This window comes from Apus apus, chromosome 19 (genome assembly GCF_020740795.1).
Source record: "Apus apus isolate bApuApu2 chromosome 19, bApuApu2.pri.cur, whole genome shotgun sequence".
Taxonomy (NCBI): Eukaryota; Metazoa; Chordata; class Aves; order Apodiformes; family Apodidae; genus Apus; species Apus apus.
In genome coordinates, this window is record NC_067300.1 from 2,063,466 (window position 1) to 2,084,972 (window position 21,507).

General features: G+C 56.3%; 1 protein-coding gene across 1 annotated transcript in view; it reads left to right on the forward strand.

Moving 5' to 3' along the window:
* The first annotated feature begins 975 nt into the window (after positions 1-975).
* Positions 976-21,507, forward strand: part of ARRDC1 (arrestin domain containing 1) — a 35,238-nt gene continuing 14,706 nt past the window's right edge. Inside the window, exons 1-2 of the mRNA XM_051636550.1 lie at positions 976-1,155; positions 18,428-18,538. Coding sequence (XP_051492510.1) covers positions 1,038-1,155; positions 18,428-18,538 — 229 coding nt within the window. The 5' untranslated portion in view covers positions 976-1,037. The remainder of the gene's footprint in view (positions 1,156-18,427; positions 18,539-21,507) is intronic.

A 21,507-nucleotide genomic window follows, 5' to 3' on the forward strand; every position in this document is an offset into this window, starting at 1 on the left:
GTCCTGGGAATGCACGAACTCCTGCGGGGATTTATGGGGGGGTGTTACATGGTGACACCCACCCTAAGGTGGCCCAGAGGGTCCCGCAGCCCCACCTGCCCAGGGTGGCGTTGCTGGGGGTCTGCAGGAGGATGTCTGCCTGTCCAGCCTGGGTGTCCTTCCAGATACACAGCTTGGTTTCTATTCATTAATTCTGCCAGGGCACCCAGCGCCAGCTGCGGGGAGGCCTCGAGGGGAGAGAGATGCCTTTCTCCAGCGCTGCCCTTGGTGTGTTACAGGTTTTCATGCCATCACGCAGTGCTCAGGGGGGCACGGCGAGTGTGATGAAGGGAACCCCCCTGCTTGTCCCCCTGCTCCCTGGGAGGTCCCGGCCAGCTGGGACACCTCACCCTGCTGATCCATGGGGAGCCAGGGGCAGGCGTTGACCCTCCAGCCCTGCACCCAGGCCGCCGGCAGCAACTCGTGTCCTTGCACCTTGCTGGACACTGAGGTGACCCACACCGGAGGGGGGAGAGCTGACAGCTGGGCTGGGAGACTTGCAGGGAGGAGATGAGAGCAGAGGGAGCAGGAAGCACTTGGGAGGCAGGACGGCCGGCTCCTTCCCTCCCAAGAACATCCCGATCCCAGGAGCTGCCCCTGCCCTCACATCCTGGCTCCGGGACCGGCTCCTTCTTCTTCTTCTTCTTCTTCTTCTCCTCCTCCCAGCCCAGCCCCACAGTTGCCTCCTTCCCTCGCACCCCGGCACGACGAGCTCTTCCTTTTCCCAGGGCCGTTCCCGGCCCCGGCGGGCGGAGCGGGGCGGAGCGGGGGTTGCGGGGCGGGCGGGGGTTGCGGGGCGGGCGGAGCGGGGGTTGCGGGGCGGGCGGTGCGGGCGGAGCGGGGCGGAGCGGGGGTTGCGGGGCGGAGCGGGAGGAGCGGGGCGGGCGGGGCGGGGGTTGCGGGGCGGGCGGAGCGGGGCCGGCCCGGCGGGGCAGGGCTGCGGCGGCGCGGGGCGGCAGGTATCGCTGCCGGCGGAGCCGGGCCGGGTCGGCGGGGCCATGGGGAAGGTTCAGCTGTTCGAGATCCGCTTGGGCGAGAGCCGCGTGGTCTACAGCCCCGGGGAGCCGCTGGCCGGCACCGTCACCGTGCGGCTCTCGGGCTCGCTGCAGTACCGAGGTGAGCCCGCGGCCTGCCCGGGCCGGGGTGTCCGGGGGCTGGTTCCCCGAGGGGCTGGATGCGGGGTGGGGGCTGGGGGGGCTCGGGCTGCCCTCGCCGGTGTGGAGCTGGAAGTGGGGTGAGGGGGCTGGAAGCGGGGTGAGGAGGGGCGAGGGGGGGGTTGGAAGCGGGGTGAGGAGGGGGTTGGAAGCGGGGTTAGGAGGGGCGGGGGGGGCTGGAAGCGGGGCGAGGAGGGGGCTGGAAGCGGGGCGAGGGGGGGGCTGGAAGCGGGGTTAGGAGGGGCGGGGGGGGCTGGAAGCGGGGTGAGGAAGGGGCTGGAAGCGGGGCGAGGAGGGGGCTGGAAGCGGGGCGAGGAGGGGGCTGGAAGCGGGGTGAGGAAGGGGCTGGAAGCGGGGCGAGGAAGGGGCTGGAAGCGGGGTGAGGAGGGGGCTGGAAGGGGGTGAGGAGGGGGCTGGAAGCGGGGTGAGGAAGGCAGCGGCCTCGGAGCTCCGGGCCCTTGTGCTCCCGAGCACCGAAACGTGCCCTTCTGGCGGCAGGGCGATGGGAGGGGGTGGGCGGTGGGCGATGCGATGTCCCCGCCGGCGGCTGCCCCGGCAGGGAGGGCTGCCTGCCCGTTTGCAGGCAGGGTCCCGCCGCGGGTTTTGCCACATTTCGAACGAACGCGAACGTTTTGGGTTGTGTCAGCGCCGGTCTGGGGGAGGTCCAGGCTGAGGAGGTGGTCCTGTGCCTGTGCCGGGGGAGCGGGTGCCTGCCCTGCTGTGGTGGTCTCTGTGGTGCAGGGTAGCTGGGCTGGTGGGCGGCTGTCCCTCCAAGGGAGACCCTGCTTGTGCCTGGTGCAGTCACCTGGATGGAAGGGGACAAGCTGCTGGGCTCAGATCTTCCCAACTGGGAACTTGCTCCCCTGCCCTAGAGAAGTCATTTGCGTTTACAAGTTAGTTGTGTGCTCAGTGCCATGGCAATGTGAACTGATTTGCTGTTTTCCCTGAGGTTGTCTTGCTTGCTTCTCCTACGTGCATGCTTCTGCCTTTATAGCAGTTTGGGAGGGGGGGGAGGAAGGGGGAAAAGACCAAAGAATGGAAAATGCAAAGCCTCTTGAACAGAGACGTCAGCCTGGATGATGATGCCTGTGCTTGCCTATGTCTTGCTTTCATGAGCACCTCTCCCAGTTGTCTGCAATAGCTTTTTGGAAGCTTCCTCAGGAAAAAAATATCTAGGACAAGTACAGACTTGTAGGCTGTTTAACCCCTGTCAGAGCAAAACAGTTGCACGTCCAGCGTTTATCCCCTTGGAGGGTACTCCCAGCAGTACAGCTTCCAGCAAAGATCATCTTAACAACATGTGGCTGACTTCCATCCTCGGCCCATCCCCTTGATTTCCACCCCTGTTCCTGAAGGTGCCTCTTGGGTGAGATGAGAGTGTTTGGCCTCGGTGGTGCTGGCCCTTTGCTCTGCCAGCTGGCCGTGCTTACACCTGGCTGTTGCCTCTGCTGCTCCCATCTTGGAGAGGAGCTGCCAGGTTCTCCTCCACGCCAGCTATCCCTCGCTGCCTGGTGTGCTGCAGCTGGTTGTTGTGGGGAAAGGAGGAAGGTGTCACTTTGTTCTAGACCTTCCTTCTGCTTCTTTATTGCTCTGACGCTGAAACTTTGGGGAGAGGCCTAAGCGTTTGTCCTGAAGAGAGGAGGGGTTTTGCTGTTGGATCTGGTGTTTGATGCTAATGGAGGAGTTGGGGCTTTGGTGAGAAGTTGGGGCAGCTGAGCAGGGCTCTAGGAGAGCTGGCAGATTGACGAGATGAAATCCTAGGTGGGCCGCTTGTGGCTGTTCCTTCTTCTGTGCAGAGGGGATCTGAGAGGCTGTTTTTGGGCTGAGGTCCCTGAAAATTGACTCCACAAGCTGGGGCAGCAGCTGGCCATAACTGGTGTCTGGACCTGCCCAAATAAGCCACTTTGGGATGTGGTCCCAATGTCTGCAGAGGGCAAGGTGACCCTTAGCTGTGTGTCCCCCCTGCTGCTCTGTGTCGTACTGTCTCTGGTGTCTAAACCTTCTGTGGGGGGATTGGGGCTGGGCACCCTCTCCTGTCAGGCTGAAGGAAATGTCTCACCTTCAGAAGAGGAGAAGGAGGCTCACATCATTGCTGAAACATCCTTCTCGGTGTGACAGCAGGCAGCTCCCTGCTGGAAAGAGGCCTTAAAGGGACTAGCCAGCCCTGTTGAGCTCCACAGGACCAGACAACCTCTTGGCACGTGTGGCTGTCTGCTGGGCTGTGGGGAGAGGTGGGTCCTGTACAGTATATACCCCCCAACCTTCTGTGGCCAGCCGTGCCTTTTCAGTCCAACAAAGAGCTCCCAGGAGAAGACACACAGTCCTCAGCCGTTGCAGGGTGAGGCTCACAGCACCAGGGCTTGGTGCTTTCCATTTCCTGAGCCAGACGAGTCCGGTGCGGCGGCTTCTCTCAGTGTTGTGGTTTTTGAGATCACAGATGCAAACAAGCCAGGAGATGACTGCTTCACAGGGTAACTCGTTTTATAGCTCTTGAAAATTGCACCTTCTGAAAGGTGGACAGGGCAAACAGAGCTTGTTCTGCCTTGCTAAACACACTAGAAGTCTTGGGTCATAGGGAAGCGTAACTGGAGACACACCTTTTGGGATCATAAATGCTCCCACCTACGCTGGTTTCCATGCCAGCCCTGCTGACTAGCAGTAAAGGCTGTTCAGCAGCACCTCATCTTCAGCTGACCCTGTGGCAGCGTCACAAATGGTGACTGGCCTTTGGTGACCCACACAGACCTGGGGAGGCACGCGTCTCCCCATGGCCCGTGATCGTCCTTCTCTGAAAACTTCTGAGCCTCAGGGGAGAGCGTTAATGGGAATGCAGAATTCCTAATCATTATGCCTGGCTTGCTGGGTAAATCATCAAACACGGGTGTACAAAGAATAATTAATCTTAACAGGAAGCTGGCGCTGGGACAGCTGGAGATGGAGTTAATTTGGCTAGGAGGGAGGAGGGAAGTAAGTTTGTCCAGAGCAGGGCAGGCAGCCCTGGTCACTGGCAGGAGTGTGCTGGAACAAAGGCTTGTGCTGCTCGGGGATGCTGGAGCACTTTCCTCTCAACTCAGCAGCTTCCAGGGGCCATACAGATAATTTTAGTCCTGCTGCCTGCCATTCAGCCAGGCTTCTGGTGGGCAGAAGTGTAATGTTAAAATAACAGCCCTTCCTCCCGGGTCACTAAGAGTAAAGAAACTGCAAGTGCTTTCCAGAGCAGATTTCAGCACTTTGCTGTTCTCTATTATTTAGCTGTCCAGGTTTATGCAGTGATGACTTGACTTTAAAAGCACTTCCTTGAACTACAAAGCTCCAGACACAAGTACCTACCTCTGTTCGTGCTCTAGAAGTACCCAGGTACACAAATCCCTTTTCTACAGAGCAGAGAGCATGTGAATCATCATTTCCTCCTCTCATATTAAATGTAGTAAATGTTCTCACTTCTCATATGGAGACCTGAGAAAGCTGGTGGTGAAAAAGGAGGTTGAAAAGCAGCTCACTCAAATCCCACATCATGTGTCCAAAGTAAATTATGACTTCTGCTGCCCGAGGAGGGGGCTGGGAAGAAATTTGTGTTTGGCTGATGTCTAAGGTGGTTTTGGTGTGTGTGTAACCTGTGCCCATGCTGGGGAGAAGAGGTGACACTGAAGGACTGTGCTGGCCATGATCCTCTGAACCACTTGATCCCTGAAAAAGAGGAAGACCTTTTTCCTGCAGAAGGGCTGTGGTTTGGGCTGCTTGGGAAAGTGCTGGTGAAAGGATGGATTCTGTCCCTGCTTGGCAGCCTGAAGCTTGCTCTGTGGAAGTCTGTCTTCTGCAAAGGTGGGTCTGAGGTGACTGTGCTTGGCAGCACACATCACCTGGGGGGGTGAGGGGGACCCCACGGCTGGTCTCTGCTCTGGGGTGCAGCATGGGAAGGGAGCACAGTGCCTGCAGAGCCGAGCAAGGACCTGGTGGGTTTGGAAGGCAGGAGCAGATCCAAAGCTGTGTCCATCCCTGGTGCTACTGGCAGTGCCTGGTGAGGTCCTTGAGGATGAGGGTGCCAGGATGAGGAGGCTGGCACTGATGCACAGGAATGCTGGTACATGGCTTGGGCAGGCTGGATGGCTCCTGCTATAGGGAATGTGGATTAACTTTCTTTTCTCATTGTCTGGAGCGAGACAGCAGGCAGCTGTGTGGCCAAGTCTGTCTGAGGCTGTGGAACAAAAGAGGGATTTTTGCTCTCCTGGCTGGCTTGCTGCTAGAGCTCCAACTCCTCTGGAGTCAATAACTAACTGTGAGATTGTTCTAAGTCTCTTGTTGCTGCTGTCTGTGCCTCTCTCCACCGCCCCCCTGCTCACGCACCACTTGTGCTCATCTGAGAAACTCTGTTTGCCACTTGCCTTGGTGAGGAGACATGCTGCAGCCTCCCCTCTCCTGGGTAACAAAAGGGGAGAGCAAGTGGAGCAGAGTTCTGTCTGTCTGATTTGCTTCCAAGTGTGACAAACAGGGTGTGAATGTTTATCCCTTGCCTGGAGCAGTGCAGAGCTGGCAGAGTAGCTTGTCTGTCGGGGCTGGAGGCAGGTAGGCAGCAGAGAGGGTCCCTGGCTGGAGGGAGGGAATCTGTGGACTTACATCCCTCTCCTCTGGAGGCAGCTCCCCATCCCTAGAAGAGCCCCTCAGGCAGGGTTGGGCAAGGGGGAGCAGCCAAGGAGGGCAGTGGCTCAGGCCAGCCCCTCTGCTGGGGAGGTGTGGGTGCGTGGATGGACGTGCTCTGCTTGTAGTGTTGTGGAATACCTTCTCCTGGAAGTCATCTTTGAGGAGGAGGTACATCTGTAGGAGCCAGATTGCTGCCACTTGACTTGGTGAAGCCTGGCTAGAGGCTCTTGTGGCCAGAAAAAGCAGGATGGACATGCAGACCATCCTCTGCCATCTGGAGAAGAGGATGCTCAGGCTCTGCAAGAGAAGAAGGGCAAGGAGGTGGGTGGGTTGTGCTGTGAGGCTGCTGCAGACCTGACCCGTACAAAAGCATAGAGAAAGCTGCTCTGCCAGGCAGTGGGACAAGTATTTCTTCCTCTTGCTCAGGGCAGCTGCTCCTGAAACAGCCGGGCAAGCACACCAGGGACTGGGGTTTTGTTTGGTGCCTCTTGAGGGCTGATAGCCGAGATATCCAACATACAGCCTTTAGGCTACTGTTGTGACCTCTGAGTTACAGTGGCAGGGATTGCTGTGGAAGTTAATTACTTCTTTGTGCTGCTCTTAAAATCTGTCTCCCTTCAAATCTCTCGTGTGGAAATGCAAAGTGCTCAGGAGGGGAGAAAATGTGCAAAGGGCCAGACTGCAGTTGGTCAGTGGATTTCTGTCTTGTGCAGTTTTGCCTGCGTGTGCTCAGAGTCCCCGGGTCGTGTCCAGGGTCTGAAACAGGAGGTGAAATTTGACTGCAGACCACAAAGATGTGCAGGCTTCTACCTCTTTGTGATGGCTTTTGAACAGCAGCTCCACATCCCCAAACTCTTTTTGGTCAATTAAAACTAGCTGATGGGGTACCAGTGTCAAGTGGCAGCTGGGTGTATTGCTGTGACTAAGCTTGTGGATAGAGGCTGTTGACCAGAAAGTGCTTTAGCTGGGTACGTTGTCCAGCATCAGGTACTGCATTCAGGAGGGTGGTCAGTTGAATGGCTTCAGCAAACTCCTGCAGGTATCTGAGGACCCTGAGATGCAGGATGGTGGTGGTGAAGAGGGTGACCCCTTCAATAAGGTGAGGGTGGCAAGCTAGTGCCAGTCTGGAATTATTTGGAGGCCTAGTGTAAAAACACCCTGACCTCTGAGCACATTAACCTTGATTGAAAACGAGCTTATCAGATATCCGTAGCAAAAAGGCTGTTTCCAAGAAGCATGAATCATTTCTGGAGCACTAATGCTTATAACTTCCAGCCCTTTATTCTGGCTGAGGGAACTGTGCTCTCAGTTGTTTTGGCTCCAGCAGCTCAGGCCAGAGGTGAGGACACTGCAGCAGCTTGCTGTCCATCCCTCCTGGACACCCACCTTCATCCCAAATGCTCCCTGCCATAAGTCCTGAATAAAACTGGCTCAGAAGGCAGCATCTCCAGGGAGGAAAGTTCGATGCATGGGTATGAGTTGGTGCCTTCCTGATGGGGAACATCAGCATGGGACTGAACGTTAAGTCCAGAGGATTTTGCTCTCGGCCCTGAATGCTTCATTGTCTGTCAGCTTGGACCTCTGCAGGTGTCCAGCCTGACCAACCTGTAGCACTCCTAGCATAGCAGGGATTTGTTATGTATCTTGTACTCTGATATAACAAGAACATAAGTCATTTTTCTGAACTGATGATCTTGCTATAAATAGAGAATCCAGCTGCTTGCATTGAATGGCATCAAAGAAAATCATGGGAGCAGCTCTTATGCAGAGTGAAGTGTGTTCTGGCTGCTTTCTCCGAAGACACTGGGGCTGGGGGAGGGGGATTTCTTGGCAACTGAGACATGTGAAAGCAATGCCTGAGAGCTTGATGTGGTGTGTGGGATCCTGGGCAGTGTGTATGTGAGGGATCTCCTGTGGCACCATCCCACACTGACCCTCCCTGCCTCCCCACCAGAGAACCTGCCTGTACTGGTCCTCGGGTGGAGTGAGGAGCCACTGAAGGCAGGGTTGCTTTACTGCTGAGAAATAAGGCTTTTCAGGAAAAGGCACTTGAAACCTCCCCTGCTAGGAGGAGGAGAGCTGGCTGCAGGCTTGTGCCTGGAAGCTGCAGCAGTGTTAAATCATTTGGAGGTGTCTCAGCAAATTCTAGCTGCTGACTTGCAAGTTCAGTGCTTGGTGTGGTGTGTGAGCCCTGATGCAGATACGGGTGGTTGCTTGTCCCCTGTGCTCTTGTCTCTTCTCCTTGCATGTGGGCTCCAACCCCTCACACCAAAGCTGTTGTTCCCAGGGTGGCTGAACTTGCTGCTTCAGTCCTCAGTGCCACGGAGACAGGATGCCTGGTTATGGCAATATTGTCTGTGCTGAATCCTTTCAGCCCTGGGTGCACATGGTAGGGGGAGTCCAGCCTGAAACAGACCTTTTTCTGGCCAGCTAAGTGCTGAGTTGACTCTGAGTGCTCTTCTCTGAGGGCAGGGAGTGAGTGCTGAGGAGGTCATGTCCAGGAGCATCCCTGGAGCCTCAGGAGGGGATGGAGGAGCATCACCTCCTCTCCTGAGCAGCTGCATTGCATCTGCAGGGCTGGCTGTTGCTGAGAGGGCCTGTAACCTGTGTCAGGCTGTGTTTTGGGTGGCAGTAAGGATCTGCCAAAAGGAGCATCAGCCAACAGGACTTGTTGTAGCCTTAACTCCTGGACAAGTGTATCCAAGAGTCTCAGGAGAAAACAAGCGTGACTCAGTCCAGCAGCAGAGCCCGGAGCTCTTGTGCTCCAGCATTACAGTAAGCCTGTTAAGCATGAATTTCCAGAACTCTTGGAAGCTTTTATTTAGAAAGAGCCTGAAAAGGGAGTAGGCTCTGGTGAATCAAGCTCTTTGAGTAAGTAGAGAAACCTGATCAGTTGGGTGTTTATCTGCCTGCGGTGGCTTTTGCACCCAGCGCGGAGGGGTGATGCTGCTGTGGGGGGAGCAGAGGGGCTGTTGGGGGCTGGATGGAGCTCGTTAAACCTGCTCCAGGGTGTGGGAAGAGCAGAGCAGAGCTGGCAGTGGTCACAGGCAGAGGTGTGTTCCCAGGACATCAGAGAGCTCAGCCTCCCTCTCCTTGTGTGTGGTGAACTGCTGGCTTGTTCTGCCAGGGAGCTGGGAGAAGGTGCCTGGCTTCACACTGCCTGGGAAAGAACAGTTGAGTGTGTTAATGAGTTTAAGGGGGCCAGTTTGTTACAGCTGGACCCGACTGGTCTTAAAGCACTCAGCAAATGCCTCCTGGGACCTCCAGCTCTGTGTGGTGGGGTTTCTTGCCCGGTTCTTCCTTTTTTAGACAGCCAAGTGAAGTGTACCAGAATATCTTAACTGCTTTGACCTAAAGTAGTGCTAAGTGCTGGGTGGAAACCTATTTCAGTTAGGGCAAGCTATAAAAAAAGAGGTTCCTCTCTTCTGTTCCAGTGCTGCTCAGCCTGTGGAAAGGTGGTTGTGGTCCCTGGCTGGCTGGAGTGTTGAGAGCTGGCAGGTCCTGGCATCCAGCAGCATTCCTGTGAGCCGGGGTTTGCTCCTGGCTCTGCTCCACTTGTCTGGCTGCTTGTTGGGCACCAGGGCCTCACATTCCCCTCCCACAGGGCTCTTCTAGGAGGCCAGACACTGAAGATTAAGATGCTCTGACAGCTTATGCATGTACAGCCTTGTTTTGCTTTGAAAAGCATAGCTTGCTTAAATTCAGGTTGCCCTGAGCTCACAAAAGCAAATTTGTGTTGCCCAGGTCCCCTGAAAAGGATGGCAGTAAGTTAAGATGTGTCTTGTTTAGGGAAACATGAGTAAGACTCTCTTGGATGTCAGTGAGATCTGAAGTATGAGATGTTTTTGTACCAAGCTGGCAGCAGCTGGACAGGGGTGGGATGAGGAACTGGGCTATACTGAGCTCTGTGCAGCAAGGAGGATGAAGAGGAGAGAGCAGAGGCAGTGACAGAGGTTTGTTATTTGCTGGGATCTGCTGGGTGACAAGGTAAGCTGCTCTTAGCCAGGATGAGAACTGCTGCAAGTCCTGCCTGGAGCTGGGTCCTGATCTAGTAAGAGCACAGGCAGCTCTCCTGTGGATGGGGCAAACAGGAGCAGGTCTCGAGCATAGCTCTGGAAGGAGGGGCAGGCACAGCAGTCACCATACAGGTCAGAGTTTCCCCTTCTGAATTTCTGTCCCGAGAAGTAGAAAGGAAAGAAGTTTCTTGAGCCTGAATGTTGGCTTCAGTCACCAGAGCAGCTGAAGATCCACATGGAATGCTGCCTCCATCTCCTCCAGCCTTCTGCTCCTCTGCAGCCTCTCTGGGTTTCCCCGCTGGTACTCGGAGGTGAATGTGAGGAGAGGAGGCTGTGAATGCTGGCAGTGCAGCTCAGGTGGGTGGCTGCCTGGCGTGGAGATTTCAGAGTGAGCTCTGCCTCTCCCTGCCAGATCCTTGGATTCACTCGGTGCCTCCTGTCCTGCAGCCTGAGCTGGCTCAGGGGTGCCTGTGTCTGCCATACTGGCTTGGGGGGAAGAGGCTGGTCCCTCAGAGGGCTGTGGGGCTGGTCGGTCGCTCCCCTTGTAGGAGATCCAAGGCCTGACACAGCTCCCCAAGCCCCCCGTGTGGCAGCAGGTGCTACATGGAGCAGTTCTGCTGGCCAGGCCACCTCTTTAGGACAGGGCAAGGGTTTGGGCTCCTGAGACTGGTCCCGAGACTTTCTCCTTCCTCCTTTCCTCTGCAGCCACCATGCAGGGGTGTTGCCTGTGCCACAGGAAGCCTGCGGGTGTTCTTGGTGGGCAGTCTGACCCTGGAGAGGCTGGAGTAGGTGGCAGGGGCAGGGAGTGATGGTTGTGTGGCTGTACAGCTCTGCCAGGACATGGATGCTGTGCTGCCTCGTTGTTGTGGTGCAACCACCTCTGCCTTGTGGGCTCTCAGGGCAGAGTAACCCCATCCATCCCTCCCCACCTCCCTGCCCAGGCTGCTTGGGTGATACAGCACTGGGACCTGCATCCACCTGAAGCTTCAAAACAACTTGTCCTTATTATATATATTTTTTTTTTGCAAGAGGTAGTTCTGGGGAAAGGGCAGGCTGGGGGTGTCCTTTCTGGAGCATGTCTGGTGAGCAGCAGGGTGGTGGTGGCAGGGCTGGGGGTGCAGGGCTGCCGGGGGTGCAGCCCATCAGGCAGGCCCTGCACGTGGGTGCTGCAGTCTTTCGTTCCTGTTGCTAAGGAGCTGGCTTTGCCTGTGGCAGCAGGGCTGGCAGACCCACAGACTTCGTGGTGTGTGGTTGTCCCCAGCCCACAGCCCGTGTGGCCTCATTCTTCAGTGAGTTTTCCACCCACGTGCAAAGTCAGGCTGGTTAAATGTGCTCCACCAGGGATTTTATTCCAGATGTTCAAGATGACCCCTTCCTCTGAGGGCAGCCAGCGTGCTGATAAAACACTGTGGGGCTATAAATAAACCTGTCAGCTCTGCAAGGGAGAAGAGCCTTCGGTTTGAACAGGAGTGTGTTCTGAACTGGAGCCCAGGAGCTTGCTTCCTTCTCTTGGGTTGTAGGTTGACCCCTGATTTTGGGGAGGAGCTGGAAAATGTAGGTTTCCCTGTTGCTCTTAACCTGATGGAAGAAAGTGCTTACAGAGGGGAGGGGGATTGACCTGCTAGGTGAAGGACTTGGGGGAGATTTGCTGCTCTTTCCTCCAGGCACATACCTGCAGGTCTCCCTTTGGAGAACTCTGCATTTGCTAGAATGAGGACGTGTCTGTCCATACCACCTGCATGGACGTGTCCCTCCTCATGCTGCACTGCACTCTGGCTGAAATAACTCATTTGTAGCCAAAATAATGACTGTGGGTCGCTCTGCCCCTGTGGCAGAGCTGTCACTCCCCTCTTGTTGCTACAGGTGGAGCTTTCACAGGCTGTGCTGAGGAGCTGCCCTGGCCTTCCTGCAGCCTGGGGCTGCTTTGGTGGCTTCTGCAGGTGGTGTGGGACACCTGGCTGGTTCCTCCTGCCGTAGCAGGCAACTACAGCCCTGTTGTTACAGCCAGGGACAAGAGGCACTTCTGGCCCTCAGGGTGAGTTTTGCTGAGCTTGGGCTTGCAAGGCTGGCTCTGCTCTCCTGGAAACCAGTTCACTGAAAGGTCAGGGCCAAGACGGGAGGGACTGAACCTTCTACTGCCAGTGATTTGGCTGGTCCAGCCTCTTGCAGGGTGCAGAGAGCAAGTGCCAACCTGGGGGAGGAATGGCTGAGCAGCAGATCTAGCTCCTGGTGGCTAAATGATGCTAAAGATTGTGCAGAGGGGGCTGCAGGGTGGTCCTGAGCCCCAGCTGGGTCTGTGCGTGCAGGAGCGTTGCCCATGGGCAGCAGCACAGGGACAGGCAGGTCAGACTGTAGCAACAGCTGCATGTTTCACTGGGGGTCTGCCTGTAGCCTCCAAGCAGAGGACTGTGTTGGGTAGGACTGGTGTGATGGGCTGGCAGGCTGCAGGAGGTGGGATGTCCCCCTGGGTCACAGGGATGCTGCTGGTGTGGGAGATGCTGCTCGATGTGTGTCAGCTCCAGACAAATCACCTCCCAGGGCCCTGCTATGGGCTGAGGTTTGAGTTGAGATGGAAAGCATGAACTACTCTTCTAGACAACTCCTTCCACATTAGAGGCTGAATCCCCGACCTGCCCCTGTGCTGGGCTCTTAGGAAGGAAGAAGATAAAAACCTCCCCAGACAGTCCTTAACCTTGTGCCAAACCTGCTGCTGCCTCCAGCAGTCGGTGTGAGATCTGCTCTTGCCTCACTGGCTTGTGAAATGCCCAAGACAATTTGTGTCTGAAGAACTGACAGGATGGAGCCAGGGGGATGGGGACAGTTGAGAATTAATTAGGAGCTGTTGGTTTAATTAGTAGCCTCAGTATATTTGTGCATGAGGGTTGGACGCTGAGGGAGTAACAATATCTTGTGAGCTTCCAGCTTTCCTGCTTAGAGAACAGGAGCCCTTTGTGACTGAAGTTGTCCTGGTGTGTTTCTGTGTAAAGGCCATTAGTACCAAGGCCTCATCCTGCCCCTCTTTTGTGTCTCAGCTTCCTTGGTGTCCCCTCTTCCTGGAGCTTTGGTAGGAATTACACAGTCTATTCAAACTGATTGAGAGCAACTTGGTATGTCTGTGAGTCTTGCTGTCTCCCAGGCTTTCCATTTTCCCAACACCATCTGGTCATGCTTTGCTGGCAGTGTGGGTAACCCCAAGCCCATCATCTTCATCCAGATCCAGGGCTGGGGCTTTACAGGACCAGAAGATCTCGGGGCACACCAAAACTTGTGATCTTTTTTGACCCCAGAGGCTTCACTCCAAGATGGAGCTGTGGTGCTGTGTGTTGAGGTGGCCTCTGGCTGCTGCTGTGCAGCATCCAGGGCAGGTCCCCACTGCTATCAGTCAGGGAATGGGCAGGGTTCAGGGTGATCCATCACCCCCTCTCCTGGGGCTGTCTCTGGCCCCTGGGGTGTGCAGGGCTGGGGTGGGGGAAGGCAGCTCATTCCCAGCTCATGGGATGCTCTGGGTCCCTGCAGCTCTGGGCGTACAGACAGGAGCTTGAGGGAATCTAATTAAAATGTGGTGATAGCTGCCTGCTGCAGCTCTGATGGAGAGGGATGAAGGAAGGGGGCTCTGGCCTCCTGTGGCTGCTTTCCATTAAATGAAGACATCTCTGCTGCAGACTCGCTTGTCTCCCACAGCACGTTCTCCCCTGTTATCTGGATCCAGGAGTGCGTGAGCTTTCCGAGGGTACCTCAGTCCCTGGCTGCCCTCTGAGCCCATTTATGAATGTGTGTCCCAAGCTCCTGCACTGCCTGTGGTCACTGCAAACACACAGGGTGGCTTTGCCATCCATCTCATCCCACGCTCACCGGGCTGGGCACCCCTTTCCCTGCCACAGGGATGGCTGGAGCCCCCGTGTCCAACAGACATGGCCAAGGCCCTGTGCTGACTGGAGAAGCTTCAGCTGGCAAAAGCCCAGGGCTGTTGGTCAGTGCTGTTTCAGAGCTCAGCTGCCAGCTCTGCCTGTCCTTGCAGAGGAAGGGGAATGACAGACAGTCCGTTTGTCCTGCATAAACTTCTGCCAAATGCAGCAGCCACCACCCCTAACTGTTCTTGCTGCTTCCCCTCCCCACCCCAGAAGACCCAAACCAACTGAACCCCTGATCCTTCCCCCCACGCTGCCTGTTGCCCAGACCTGCTGGGGTGAGTGTGTGACATGGTTGGGACTTGGAGCCAGAGGGGATCACTTGGGACCTGCTGCTGCAAAGGGCAGGGTGGCTGGTGAGACTCTGCTTGCCCAGGACGTGAGTGGGTTTTGGGAGTAGGGACGTGCAGATACAGCCTGGCAGGGGAGGGGGATCCACGTCCTCTGCGTTCCCCTTGCCTGCCGTGCGGCGCCAGCTCCGAGGAGGAGGACACCTCACTGGAAAAGTAATTTGAAGTCAACGGCTGCTCTCCTTAAATCACCTTGGAAGAAGGCAGACGTGCCCAGCTCCTGGTACCTCTATTTTTACTTCATGCAGAGATGGGGATGGCTGAGCTGTCTCCTCTGATTTCCAGCCTTTGGCACGTGCTGTACTGCCTTGCTGAGGATGTGTCTGGCTGGATGTGAAGCTGCCACTTCTCTGAGCCCCTGGGGGACTGCAGGGGTGAAGGGCTCTCATCTTCTGCATGGCTTCCTAATTTCTTTTTCTCTGCTTGCCTCCCCCTTCCACCTCCCTTTCAGTTTTTGTACTTCTTTTTTTCCTTGTATTTGTTCAAAGCAGCCTGGGTAAATGGGGGGAGCAGGAGCGTGGTCACTGGGGCCACTGGTAGCACTGGATCCCAGAGCCATTTTTAATGGGTTTCTGATGACTGGAACTGGCCTGTTCAGATGTAGAGTCTTCTCTTACTTGCTCTGTCTGCAGCTTGGCACAGGGTTTTCCTTGGAAGGGCTCAGACTGTGCATTTTGCTTCCTGCCAGTCAGGCTGACAAGCTTTGTGGCTCAGGTGGCTCCAGTTGCAGCAGCTCTGGTGGTGCTGGTTTCCAGACCGTCCCACTGATGCTGTTTTTAGCTTTCAGCTGCCCCCAGCACCACATTCCTGAGTCGTGCCTGTCAGCTGCCCCATCCCTCCTCCTGCCTTTGGGCAGGAGCCCGTACATGATAGCTGGGCAAGTCCCCAGTGTCTTCTAGCCCATGGGATGCTGGTCGAGAGGCTGATTTCATGGTTTGTTGCTCCAAGACCTGGTTAGGAGTAAGAGAAATGGTTTGACCTGTTGAGCCTTCTTGATAACCTGGGAAGAATGAGAGCCCTGCAGTTGCCAGGCTTTACTGCTGGGAGGGTGACCTGGGGGGACTCTGTGGCTGCCCTGGACCTGCTGCCCCCAGCATTGCCCACCCTGGTTGGGGCTGGGGACTTCCTGGCTCCTCCAGGAGCCTGTGGGATGAGCTGGGACATCCCCATATCCAGCCACAGCCCTGGGCTCAGCCATGGGCAGAGCCTGTGCTCCGAGCTGTTGTCTGGCCCCTGTCTCCCCCAGTGAGGCAGGAGGAGCTCATGTTGCTGGAGGAGGTTGGAGAGGATGCCCCATAACAAATCCTCTGAGCCACTGCAAGGCTTGTCCTGCATCTAGTGCCTTGGTGTGCCTGGTAACAGCACCCTGCCAGCTTTGGAGAGTGTAGAGGAAAGGGGAGAGTTTCTCCATTGCTGTGAAACTGCCTTAAGGCTTTTCAGCTTGAAGTGTTGATTTCTGCTCCTTTGGTTGCCCGGGGTGTGTGATGGTCAGGAACATGGCTGGAGAGAGTTGTCCTTGGTGGGGAGCCCCTGAGAGCCCCAGAGCTCCCTTCAAGGAACTGTCCCCTCCTCTGTAGGCATAGGCTGGTTGCAACCACGCCAGGTTTGGGGTGTTGGTGATTAATGGAGAAGCCTTGGAGCTGACAGCTCCTGAGCCTGTGCTGGAGAACTCGTTGGCTGGCTGCAGTGAGACTGTTAGACATGGTCTGACTTTAGCCCTAATGGTGGGTTGTAGGGGGGGTCCACCAGCCCAGGGGTTGGCTCTGGGTGTGCTGCAACCCACCTCCTTCGACTGCTGAGTCCCTGTGGGAAGGGAGATGGGCCATAATGTGCTGGAACATGCCCACCCACCTGCCTCCCAGGAGCAGGAGTGCCTCAGCACCGGGCAAGTGGGCGCAGTAAGCGGGCTCGAATTAAAGACTGACATCCCCTTCTCTGGGTGTTGCAACAGATGGTGGGGATCTATAAACCTTCCTGTGCTGAAGGGAGGCTGAGGGGGAGCCTGTTCAGGGGCTGTTGCTCCTGAAGGATGTGAATGTTCTCCAGTTCTTGGGCTTTTCTCACTCACATCTCCTGTGTGAAAATGTGGGAGTGGAGTGGTTGAGTCTGGGCTTGATTTGTCTTGAGCCATCCTAGTTATCTAGGCTGACTTGGAGCAGACACATGACAGTGTGTCCAAGGTGGGACCATGAGAGCTGGCACCAACACCTGGGTGCACAGGGTGCCACCCTGCTGGAGCTGCTCCCTGCCCCTCCTGACTCTGCAGCCCCTACGTGGCTTTGTCTCTGCCATCTGGCAAAAGAGAGGATTGGGTGTCACCTGGGGGAGTGCAGGGGGGTTGGGTGTCATGGTTTGCTTCAGAAGGGGGACTCTGTGTCAGTTGGGACCAGGTGTGCTGTGTGGCCTGGGGGGCAGCTCCCAGGGTGGGCCATGCTCTTCTGCTCATCCCCTGGCTCGGCAGCCCCGCTGCTGTATGGGTGTTTGGCTGATGAGAGTTGGCATCTGGAGCTGCTTATCCCTTGCCCTTGAGTATGAAACAGCACTGCTGGGCCCCGGTGTTCCAAGTCGTGATGAGGCTGGGAAGGTTTTGCAGTGGATCTGATGGAGAGAGGCTATTCTTTGTTGTGGGATTAGAAACTTGAAACCCTGAGGAACCCTTTGCACCTGAATGCCTGGAGCAAAGCACCAGTAAGGGGACTGGGGGAAGGACTCTGCATTCCCACTGCAGGCAGCTGGGTCTGGGTTTCTTTCCACCCTGTCTTGAATCCACATGGAGGACATGGTCACACTGGCCAAGGGAGTGCACTGGAGGACTTGTCTGAGGTGGTTGCAGGGAGCATCACTGGCAGCCCTCGGTGTTTGGGGAGGTGGTAAGATCAGCACGGCTGAGAAGGTTTGTGGAGCAGGGAGGGTTAATTTGCTCTTAGGGCAATGCAGATTGGCCACCTGCCTCCCAGGGAGATGCCTCCTGTGAGGCACAGCTTAAATAGGGGGGAGCAGGTAGGTGAAAAGGGACAAGTTCCTGCACCTTCCAGCCAGCAGATCTGTTCACCTGAGCAAGCCAGTGAGGGATCCATTAAAGCTGTTGTGAAACCTGCTGAGAATCGGGACAGGAGATGTTCCAGCTGGGACAGCCCTGCAGGCCCAGTTTGTGCTGTGATAGGACTGTCTGTGCCCCTCCCTGTGGGGGTAGCACTGCAGATCATCTGCTGCTCTGCAGCAAGGGCAGGCTGACATGTTTGTCTATCTCTGTGGTCCAGGGTTGACATCAGTGCTTGATCCCAGCCTGCTGTGAATGAGCCAAGACTATCTGAAAATGACTTGTGGGTAGCTCATCTGAAAGCCACACTGCAGGGTGAGCTCTGGGGTGACTTTCCCAAGGCACAAACACAGCTCAAGTTACTCTCCTTGCTTTTGGAGGGTCAGGTGGTATCTCAAATGCTTGCAGCCCGTGCTGTGTGGCTTTGTTCTGAGCCCTCTGTCTCTGACAGGAGGAAGAAGCCACTGGAAGAGCTCTGCCTGCTGAGAAGCACTGTGCTGATCAATGTCATTAGGGGTCCTGATGCAGGACAAGTGGTAAAGGGCAAAGTGCTGCTGCTGCAGTCCAGAGACACCAACTCAGACATGGGGCAGGCTCCTGGGGATGGGGATGTTCAGGAGGGTGGGTGGGCTGTGAGCTCCAGCAGCAGCTGGGCTTGCTCCTGCTACACTGGGGAGGTTCCAGCTCGCTGCTGCTGCTGCTGCAGACAGGGCTATGCACCTTGTTCAGCTGGGTTATGGACTTGTGCTGAACATGTCACTCCTCCCAGGGCTGGTGGGATGCTGGGCAGGATGCCCAGCTCCTTGTGGGGTGGGAGCAGCAGAGCCCTCCACAGCTCATCCCTGTCCAGACAGGGACACCCTGGTGTGAGACCATCACTGCTGCCAAGGTCTCTGCTGCCAGCCCGAGTGTGGGGGCTGGTGCTGGGGTTGGGAGGGGATGTTGGTGCATTTGGGATGAAACTAGAGAGGGGGAGCTGAAATCCCTGCTGCAAAGGGCTTTCTCAGTCTGGAGGGCTGTGCAAGGACTTCAGTGGTGCTGAAGAGTACCACAGCTGGGAGTAGCACTGGGTAGCAGGGAGTGTGCAGTGGTGCTGAGAGTAAGGGGAAAAAAACGTGCTGCTGACATGAAATCATGACCTGATACCTTTGCTCTGTTTTTCCACCCTGCGTGTGTTCATAAGGCACTGCTCCTGAGCGAGTCCACGTGCAGCACCAGGAACAAGCCTGATCCTGAGGTTTTGCTCTCTCCCAGCACTGACGTGTGTGTTTTCTCTCAACAGCCATCAAGGTGAGCTGCGTTGGATTCTGTGGGGTGTCTAGCAAGATCAATGACACAGCGTGGACCGTGGAGGAGCAGTACTTCAACAGCACACTGTCTCTGGCAGACAAAGGTAAGGTCCACAAAGGCACCATCTGTGACTCCGAGATGGTCTACAGAAATGTATCACCAAGACTTTAGCATCTCGGTGTGAAATACACCTTCACAGGCTGCCTTGGCCTGTGCACAGAGGATGTGAGCCAGTATTACAGATTACAAGAGCTTAGAAGGAGCTGTGCTGAGAGGAATCCTGAATAGCTGCAGAACTTGGCAGCCACCTTGCAAACACTGCTTGCATCCCCTGGACCTGGATTGCCTGGAACAGGGCTGCCAGCAGCCACTTCTCTGCTGTTTGAAGGGCCCGTGGGTCCACCCTGCTCTGTTCCCCATGTGTGCTGTCTGTGGTGCTCATAAAACAGTTGTCAAAGCTGATCCACAGGAGCCAGTTGCAGGCCAGGAGTAGTTTGCATCAAAAGGGGTGTGGAAGTGCCACTTGTCCTCCAAGAGAAACGTTGAGAGCATGGCAGGAACAGCCCAGGAGGGTTACCACCACATCCCCCCAAGCCCAGATGCCCAGAGATAGCAACGGGGTGGTGTTACCCTGTGGGGTAAAGTGACACCAGCAGCCTCTGGGGAATCTGGGCTGGAATGAATGCTGTCTTTCTGCTGTTAAATAGGTCAGCCTTACCACAAATAATTCATGCTGTTCCCTGCCTCCTGTTGAAATCAAGAGATGCCAGTATTCACCTGCTGAAGGCAGTGGCTGTAGCAGGAACTGTAGCATGGCCAAAAGCCCAGGGTAGCAGGAGCTCAGCTCTCTGGGGCTGTTTTATCTAATGACAGGAAATGGGTAAAACTGAAGTGGCAGTTTCTGCTCGGTCAGCGATTTTTTCAAGCGGAGCTTTTAGCATTGAGGGGAGACTGACCTCATCCTTGCAGCAACTGGAAAGAGTGCAGCTTGCTGTCAGGTCCCGGGGAAGGGAGGCAACTGGCTGGCTCCCCTCTTGGCTTGGCTCATAGCCTGGGGGCTGCAGTTGGAGGTCAACTGCCTGGGAGGGCAATGAGAAGTGTTCCTGCCTGGTTTTTGAATGCCCAACAGCCCAGCTGTGGACATCAAGGGTAGCAAAATCCTCGAGGCTTTATAAGGTGCTGCAGGCCTTGGAGCTTAGATGGGCTGGGAGCTGGAGGCTGTAAATGCTTGTGGTCTTCTGGAGAGGTTTAAACCTGCAACTGCACTGAAGTGCACCTCCCAACTTTTGTCTCTAATATTTAATGATTTAAGGGAGGGCTGTGATGTTGTGGTCGGTAGGGCTGAGCAGTGGCAGAAGCCAAGGAGGGGGGTAGGAGTGGGAAGAGGTGGCTGTGCTGTTTGTTGGTTTTGCAGCCCCTGGCAAGATGCTGAGAGCTGCCTTGGCAAGTCAGTGCTTGTGAGGTTGCCCTTGGGAGCCATCCCCTTGACAACTAGGACCAGTGTGGACTGGGAAGGATGGCAGGAGAATGCATGGATGGCTACATGCTTTTGTGGCTCTGAAGTGTCCCTTTTGAAGGCTTGAATTCCCAAGATGGCCAAAATCTGGTATTCCCAGCTCTTAAACTGTTCATGGAAAGCCTTAATCTTTTTGGCTCTTAACTCTCTGGGTCCCAGACCTGTTTTGTCACCCAGTGCAGTGCTGCTATCTGTCAGCCACAGGGACTGCAGGTTCTGCCAGCCTGGGACCTGACCAGGTGTCCCAGGGCTGTGGTGGCAGCTCTGGGCTGCTCCCTGGAGCCTGCTGTGGAGGTGGCAGCTGCCCAGCTGCCTGCCTGGGCTGCCGTGGGGACAAACCAGCCAGCTGAAGCCTTCCAGAGCTCCCGCAGCTCCAGGCAAGTGAGGCAAGAAGTGATAGTGCATGACTTGTGGGAGTCGTAATGAATTGAGGGGAAAAATCTGTCCTGTAGCTGGGCCGAGTCCCACCCTCCCCAGCTGAGCTGCAGTTCTGTGCTGTTCCTGTCCTGCCTGGCAAAGCTGTGGTGCAGGTGTGGGGAAGAGCCTGGTCCCAGTTCCCAGCAATCAATCTGGAGCAGCGTGTCAGGGACTCAGAATCACTGACCTGTGCTCTGCTGCCTCTTGTGTCAAAGTGCACAGGATGGCTGGGAGCTCCCAGCCTGTGCTGCCCAGCAGCAGGGAAGCAGACACAGAGAGGGCAGGCAGTCCCAGTGTGTGGGACCCCAGCAAGGGCAGTGCTGGTGGGACGTTGGCTCTTTGTGTGGCTGGTGCAAGCTCAGGACTCATTGTTCTGGACTTGCCCTGTTTGTTCCATCTCCTTCCCATGCCCAGAGAAGGCAGGGGAGCGAGTGATGGGACGTGGGTGGGAGATGCTGCCTTTGGACCCAAGTCTTCCACCAGAGATGGCTTTGAAACTGTCCCTTGCAAGTGCTGCTCTGGCCTGTGCAGATGTGGAGACAAAAGCCCTGGGGGCTGGCACGGTTCCAGCCTGTGGGCAGTGAGAGGGGTGCCTGCAGTGCCTGCAGTCGCAGCCCTCGCCCCAACATTGATGCATATCCAGGCTGGCAGAGAGGCAGGGAAGCTGGGCTGCTTCTCCATGGCTCTGCCTCTGCATGTGCCTGTCTGCCTGCCTGTCTGCCTGCCTGCCTGCTCCAGGGTGTCCTGGCACAGCACAGCCCTGCAGTGAGGCAGCAGCCAGGGTTTGCTCAGGGAGTTGTGCCATGGCCTGGTGGGCACCAGCAGGGCAGGGCCCCGGGGCTGACTCAGCCACAGTGTTTTTAGGCTCCCCAGGAATAGCTCTCAGCTGCCCTGGCTTTTCCTGAGCAGAGCATGAAGGAGCTTCAGACAGATGGAGTGTCCCTTGGTGCCTGCTCTGCTCAAAGCAGAGCTGTCCCTTGCCCTGTGTCTCCAGCCAGGTGTGTTCAGCAGGGACAGGCTGCTCTGGTGCCTGGCATAAGAGCAGTCTGAGGTGCCCCTGCCTCTTGGGAGATGCACTCAGGGCTCATGGATGCTCCCTGGGATGCCTCCCTGCAGGTCTGACACCCAGCAGGGAGGGG